At 28.2% G+C, this 8,023-nt stretch overlaps 1 protein-coding gene across 4 annotated transcripts in view; it reads left to right on the forward strand.

Annotated features, from left to right (window-relative positions):
• Positions 1 to 5,466, forward strand: part of LOC107443147 (calcium-transporting ATPase sarcoplasmic/endoplasmic reticulum type) — a 76,231-nt gene extending 70,765 nt beyond the window's left edge. For all 4 annotated transcript variants that reach the window (XM_071177629.2, XM_071177628.2, XM_043048409.3 and 1 more), the window contains 4 exons: positions 361 to 563; positions 668 to 887; positions 2,607 to 2,724; positions 3,425 to 5,466. In XM_071177629.2, the coding sequence (XP_071033730.1) occupies positions 361 to 563; positions 668 to 887; positions 2,607 to 2,724; positions 3,425 to 3,625 (742 nt within the window). In that variant the 3' untranslated portion in view covers positions 3,626 to 5,466. The remainder of the gene's footprint in view (positions 1 to 360; positions 564 to 667; positions 888 to 2,606; positions 2,725 to 3,424) is intronic.
• The last annotated feature ends 2,557 nt before the right edge of the window (positions 5,467 to 8,023 follow it).

Genomic DNA, 8,023 nt, shown 5'->3' on the forward strand with positions numbered 1-8,023 from the left:
ACTGAAGTGTAAAGGAATATAGCCAAAAATTGTTTTAATGTTCTGAATTTCTATCTTACTGCCATAAGTCAAAATAAGATTAGCAACATATATAATATACTGCCAGAGATGCTAATAATTTTAAGTACTCGTGCCTGAACCTAAGATCTTAACTAAAATTTGGCTGTGCCCTCTTTTGTCTTTAATCTTAATTGCCAGATTTGGTGCCGTTTTGTTTATTAGAATACGGCACCAAATCTGTTTGGCATCGAATTTGGTTTAATTTTTAATGCTTTAATTACATACATCATATTTTTTTATTTAAGTACCGTGTTGTGCCTTGCATACAATCCTGATCAATTAATTTTTTTTTATTTATAGTATTTTCTTAACTGCTGCTCTTGGACTTCCTGAAGCTCTAATTCCTGTTCAGTTGCTGTGGGTGAATCTGGTTACTGATGGTTTGCCAGCTACTGCATTAGGCTTCAATCCTCCTGATCTGGACATTATGGAAAGACCACCACGCAAAGCAGATGAATCCTTAATATCTGGTTGGCTTTTCTTTAGGTACATGGCCATTGGAGGTAAGTCTTAATAGTAATCATTCCAGATATTATATTTAAACTAAACTTGTGAAAACTTCATTAATTTAAATAGAAATACTAATTGTGCTCTATTATTAAAATAGGTTATGTGGGAGCTGCAACTGTAGGTGCTGCATGTTGGTGGTTTATGGCTGCCCCAGATGGGCCACATTTGAGTTACTATCAACTTACTCATCATCTCGGTTGTAACCAGGACCCGGATAATTTTGTCGGAGTGGACTGTAATATTTTCTCAGATCCTCACTCCATGACTATGGCACTTTCTGTGCTTGTGACAATTGAAATGCTCAATGCTTTAAATAGGTAACTATTTTTCCAATGTGCAAAGTTTACTTTAAAGTTCTGCTAAAATTACTAGAGAGATAAATTAGAATATATTGTAATCTTTTAACTAAATCTAAATTATTATTTATCACTAGATAGTTTATGTAATTTTACTTATAATTATGTATCCTGCTATTAAAAAAATTGATGCAGAGCTGTTTTTTTTTTTTTTTTTTTTTTTTTCATATTTTCAAATGTGCCATTTTTTGACAGAGTTCTGTTTTTTTTTTTTTTTTTTTTTCCGTCTGATTTTAATCAAAAGTTTTAATTAACAATCTTTAATTTCCTGCCCTATTTATTGTTCCAGAATTTTAGAACTCTTGAATAATTTTGTACAAAGAAAAAAACTTTGTGAATTAAGCTGCCTTATTGGGTTGGAATCACATTCATATGTATTATCTTTATAGATGAAAAAAAAATTTGTAGGATGGGGTTTAGTTCTTTTAAAATACTGAGTTCTTGGTGTCTGTAGTTTATTTAAATTGATTTTAATTCCTTTTACAATTAAATGTTAACAGTTTTTAAAATAGTGTAGTGAGGGGTTGTTCACAAATTTATTTCATAATTTTTAGTTGGTTTATTGGTAAAATTAGTAAAACACAAATAAAAATATTGTGATTCAATTATTAAATGACAAATCTAATTAAATTTTTTAACGATATTAAATTTATCAAATTGATTCCTAATAAGAAATTATTCCAATTGAGAGTTCAGTAAGTAATAACATTTTAAAAAAATTAAAAGACATATAACTAAAAATGAAATCGCTGAATATGTTAATAAAACAATTTCATATTTTTTATTGTAGTTTGATTACTTATAAATATTTCTTTATTAATATTTTGGTAAACTGCATCCAAATTATGTAACCACACTTAGTTCAGTTTTTTTTTTCTCCTCAAAACTACTGTTTCATGCCTGTTTTTTGAAGCAATATAAAAAGCTGTATTAATGGTAGGTTAATATAATAGCTATATTTATGGTAGGCATGTTCTTTAAAGTACTGAAAACTGAAATTAATGCATAATTGCCCAGGAAAACTGAATTGCTGCTCACATAGGAATGCAATTTCCGTATATTGCATGTTACTGTGTGTAACTGTATCTATTATGCCCTTCTAACAGAATCAATAAGATAGGTATTTATTACATAGAAATGGTTAAAGAAGTCTTGTATAAGACCATAATTTTTACGTTAGGGAAAAATGTTTTACTTTTTTTTTTTTTTTTTTTTAAGGTTTAATTTTTTTATTTTTTCCATATATATTTTGAAATTTTGATTAAAACGACTAAAATTTATATCTTTAAATTTTGTTATGAAAAACCTGAAAATCTTAAGGATTTTTTTTTCGGGAAGTGATATTTATATAAATTTAAATATTTTTGTTTTGATACTTTGAAGCAATCTATTTGTAATAGTTTTTTTTCATTTAAACTAATTGCTTTAATTGGAAAAGGAACATGTGTTACGAAATGCATCGAAACTTTCATTTGACTAAGAGCATGAGATAATTTTCAAGAAATATCATCTGAAATTAAAACAGACATCTTTTTATGTTTATGATTATTCATACCTCTGTTTAAACTTACAGAAGAATTAATTTATTAAAATCTCTTTATCTATTTTTATTAAAAATTAAGATAATACATTATTTTATTACTTGTTCATCTTTATGTTAAATATGTTTCTCCCCTCTAGCTTATCAGAAAACCAATCTTTAGTTTTGATGCCACCTTGGACAAATTTGTGGTTGATTTCTGCTATCACTTTATCTATGACTTTGCATTTCATCATTCTCTATGTTGATATACTCTCAGTAAGTCTTTTCTTCATTTTATATTGCCTAGTTGACGTTTGGGAGAAAAATAAGTGTTCAAAGTTATTTTTATCGCAATTTTTGTGTAATTTTAATTTATAGTTGTTGAAGTTTTATTTATCCTTCTATAACTCGGTTAAGGTTGTGCATCTTCCATATTTGATGTGATTAAAATTTTATCTATTTAGTTACTTTGATTTTTAATCTAAATTTGATGCATCATCCTGTTTTAAAACGAGCATAATTCCTCCAGAACTATCCCACTCCACCCTAATTGATTTAAATTATTGGTTAGGCATATAAATAAGATTATTTTGTTACTATCAATACTATAAGTTTATATTCTGGATTAAAGTGATAAAATTGATATATTTTAAAAATTTAGATTTCTGTTGATTTGTATTGTTGATGCAAAATAATTATAAGAGTTTAGAGAATTAAAAAGTAAAACTTCATTTATAATTACAATTAAGTTTTATTATGATTTTTTTGTGTGTCATAGATTAAAGTATTAAAAGTTAAAATAGCTTTGTGTTGATTTACATCAATGATATGCAAGTCGACAAAAGTAACTTTGTTAAAATTAAAAGAAAATGCATAATTGAATCAATAAAAAAATTTCCCCATTAACTGTATTAGATTTGTTACATATAATGTGATAATATCTGTAATAATTTTAATGTCAAATTTCTTTGCTTAGGCTGTATTTTCTGTCTGCCCGTTGTCCGTCACAGAATGGCTGGTGGTACTCAAAATCTCATTTCCTGTCATCATCCTTGATGAAACCATGAAGTTCTTCTCTAGGAAATTCAATGAAGGCCGAAATCCCTTCACTGAACTGCATTGGATGCTTGCAATCTGGGCTGTATATATTGCCCTAATGATATATTCCCCTATTTAGGCGATCTGTGATAGCAATTAGGAAAAAAAACAAACTGAAAGCATTACATCAAATTTCATCATGACAAACATTAAATGTTGTAAGAAGTTTTAACATTTCCCCCCCCTAAATTAACGCTCACTTAAAACATCTTTTTGTGAGATTTATTGCCAACCATAGAGAACACAGAAATTTGCATCCTGTTCTAATGGAACTGTAGAGTTTGAGCATTTTATTAATAATTTGAACTGGAGTCTTGTAGACTGAATGTTTTTATTTATTTCTCTTTTTCTTTACCATTAATATTTATAAAATAGTATTTTATTTTATTTTACATGTTTCATTTGCTTTTCTTTCTCACCACATTCAGCATTTTCTTTGTATAGATATTATTTCTGTTATTTATTTTTCTGTTACAGAAATTGGTTTGGATGAAAATAAGATCAATTATGAAGTACAACTAAACTTAAATAGTTTTTATCTAATGAGCATTTTACTTATAGTAATTGGGATCTAACATTCCATTAAAGTTAATAGGAATGGCTTGGAAATTTTGTTTGTCTTTAATATTATTATTTTAGCCAAAATTTTTTTGAAGCGTATAAATTGAACATATCTTTGTTTTGAATGCATTTTCTTTAAGAAAAAAAAGTACCAAAGATTTTTATCAGTTTATAATTTTTTTTTCTAGCATTAAATTTTTGAGCAGAATGTGATTTTTTTTAATTTTATAGTTTTTGAAAAATTGCATTTATTTTGAGAGCAAGTTCTTACCAATGCCAATTTGCGATTAAAATTTTTACTTTTGAAAAGCTTAAAAAAGAATACCTAAAACCTGCCAATATTATTTGAAAGGCAAAATTTTGGTTTTAAATATATTTGAATACCCAGCCTACTTATTTAATTAAGTTAACCTATTATGTATTTAATACCTACTTAAAGCAACTTTCACCCTTTAATGTTTATGGCTGTGCACAATAACTTCTTTTTAGTTTATTATTTATTGCACAAAATGTGGATTTTACTATGCATCGACCTTCATCTACATTCTATATAGCATATGAAAGTACAACTGACATGGGAATAAATACTCAAAGAAAATTTATGCGTATTTATGAAAGAATGTCCTGCTTTATAACTAATCCCCGATATCTGTGAAACTGATGAGCATTGATGAAATTTAACGTGATGAAATGGCAAAAAAAAAATTATGCGAAGGGTTTATGTAACTTTTTGTCTCATTCAAACAAAAATCTCCAATAGAGAAACAAAATGTTACCTTTTAGATCTGCCGTTACTTGAAATAAACAAGTAAAAAAAAGTGTATAGTTATTTAAATGTGCCTCTTGTAATTTCTCCTCGGAACATATAGAAATAAAAAAACTATTACCATCCCACCATGTATACAACGTTAGCCTTTTATACATTTTTGCAATTCATGTTAATGCAGTAATAATGTTTAGGTCTACAGCTTTGCAAGCAGAACATCGATATTTATCTGTAAATATATTAAACTGAAAATGAATTTATAGCATGTATTAAACTTATCCTTCATCCTCAAAATGTGTGCTGTTTTCCTGAATTTAATGTGGTTTCTATTTCTTCCTCCCTTTTATTGCCTGTTATGTGTTTTCATAACTATTTATGTAGAGCAGAACATATATATATATAACAATCCCATGCAATAAATTCTTTAACAACTGTTAAGATAAATATTGTATATTTATAGGGAGCCTTGTGTTTCCTTACGCAGAAATCAGGTTTTTATAAATGAGTATTACAAATATTTGTTGGCTGAATTTTGTGGGAACTCTCCTGTAAATCACAATTATCAGTTCAGAAAATAAAGTTTTACAGTTAAATGTTGCCTATGATTTATTTTTATCTTTATTTTAACAGATACAGATAATCAGCAGGATTTCATACTGTTTAAATTGTGTTTTACTACATTTTCACTGGCATAAATTATTTTTTAAATTAAATTTATTATTATGTAATAACTGGCTGTGTTCATGGTTAAATTGAAGTGAGTTTTTATTTGCAGAGAAGGGTGGTAAAGTTGACCATTTTAGCAGATAGTATCTTTTTTTTTTTGTTGCTGTATTAGTGATTGTTTAAAAATTTAGCTAAATGTACAAGCCAAACATACGCTGCAATTAATAAATTCATAAATGTTCATGATCAGAGCAGCAAGTTTGTCGCAGGGCGAATTCCGCATTATTTAATGATTTTTACAAATCTTTTGAAATGTTTCAGTTGCACAAAAATTGTTTAAAACGTGAGGTTTTTCCCCCACTTATATTTTAACAGTAATTAGTTCACCTGAAGCTTCAAAATAGATAAATGTAACTGATAAAATGTTTAAGAGTAGATTAATGACAAGAAAATAGTCCAAACAAGTAATGTGGATTTTTATATACTTTGGATTATATGCTATGTGGAGGATTCCTTTCTTCTTTAAACTGCAATAATAAAACAGAAGGAAGAAAAAGTTCGTTTAGTTAAGTTATTATTACCTTATCCCGAAAATTAACTGAATTAAGAAGTAAAACAGATAACTCTCTGCATTGTGTTAGGACCTTTGTGGAGAAAGGCTGGCAAACTAATATTTGATGAACGATAAAACACTAATGAGAATAATTGAACAATGTACAACATTTTGTGCAGAAATTCTGTTCATTTGAATAAAATAAAAATTGCAGAAAATTGAAAGAAACATCTATTTCCAGCTCTTATTACATTTATAATATGTCTTTTAGTGTATATTTGTGTTAATAGGGTGCGTAGCATTTTTAAAAAGTGCTTAAAGGTGTTTGTTTTCGTTTTTTAAAAGTGCTTTCTTTGAGTGTTTTTAAAAAGTGCTTAATTTTATGTCGATTTTTGCTTCGAATTATCCAATAAGACAGTTCACATTATTCTATTCAATGTTTTCACAATTAATTCAATCCCAATCTATTTCGACTTATTGTCAGTCCGTAGCGTATGAAAACGCCATTCGTTTTACATGATTAAAAATTTCATGATTTTTAACAATGTCATAAGGTTTTTTTTTTTTTTTTTGACATAACGGTTAAAACAAGATAAAACCGTCAATTGTTGAAAACTATCCAACCCTGCCTAATTATATTTTTTAAGGTGCTTAAAAATATTTTATGAGTGCTTGAAAAGTGCTTATTTTTCTTGAATAATTTAGCTACGCACCCTGGTTAACTTCCATGAATTTTTCCGTTTTTTCTTTAACCACCTTGAATTTTTCTATCGGGGTTAGTATGATAATACACGTCCATTATGAAAAATTAAATTATAGAATTTGATATAATTCAGTACTTTGGAAAACTTTTTTCCTGGCAACAACAAAAATGACTTAAAATATAATTTACAACCAAAGATTTTAACTGTAAGATGACAATATTTTTAGATACGTAATGACAATTACAGTTGCAGCTCCGTTCAAGTTTTAGGTAACATGTTATGTGAAGGGGGGGGGGGTGAATTAGGTAAGCTTTCTTCCACGTGATATTTGTAGCAGAGTTCATTCATGTCTTTTTGTTAAAATTCTTTTCATGAAAACAGGGTCCAGACTTTTTGTGAAGGGTCCTATTTTTTTAAATTTAAGAAGCCTATTCGTAATTCCCTACCTACCGAAGCCCTACCTATTCATAATTTTCTGGATCTATAGAATCTGGTTCTTTCTGCTAGGGTTCTGTTCTTGTTGGAAAAAGGACACCAAACGAAGTAAGTGTTGAAATAATGATTAAAGGAAAAATGAATAAATATGACAACCAAAGCTGACATTTGGTACCAGCTCTGGAAGCCATAAAAGCAAAACCTTTTCTATTGAGAGAGTACCCCAAAGGTTTTGCCCAAGTCCAGGAAAAGCAAAACTGGTACAGAGAGAGCAATTTGGCATGCTCTCTCGATAGAAAAGGTTTTGAACTTACAGCTTACACAGCTGGTACCCTCTGAAGACGTCAGCTTCGGTTGTCGTATTTATTCATTTTTCAATTCCTTTTGGATTCTTAGAGCGTTTTCCCACTATTAATTATTTTGATTTCTTTTCTTATAATGTAATGATAAATTATTTTGTGAAGTGTTCATAAACAGACTTTAATTGGCTCTCCTTGAAGGACTCTTGAATGAGGAAAAGTTTTGAAAAACATTTAAATTCATAAAATTATTTATCGAATATTTAAAACTGAGGTATCAAATTGTGATGCAATTTTGTTATCTCCAAATAAAAGAATGAACGAAAGGAAAGAAAAATTCAGCTTACACCCCCCCCCCCAAAAAAAAAGACTGATGAATGATTGCAATAAAAATGTCTGGAAAAAAAAACTTGTCAATATTAAATGAGTTAGACTATTTTCTCAAATTTTTGTTAAAGCTTTTTGTAACAATTTATTTAGATTTTCATGTTTT

The sequence above is a fragment of the Parasteatoda tepidariorum genome, chromosome 2, assembly GCF_982258835.1.
Source record: "Parasteatoda tepidariorum strain Cologne lab strain chromosome 2, Ptep-v5.0, whole genome shotgun sequence".
Classification (NCBI taxonomy): domain Eukaryota; kingdom Metazoa; phylum Arthropoda; class Arachnida; order Araneae; family Theridiidae; genus Parasteatoda; species Parasteatoda tepidariorum.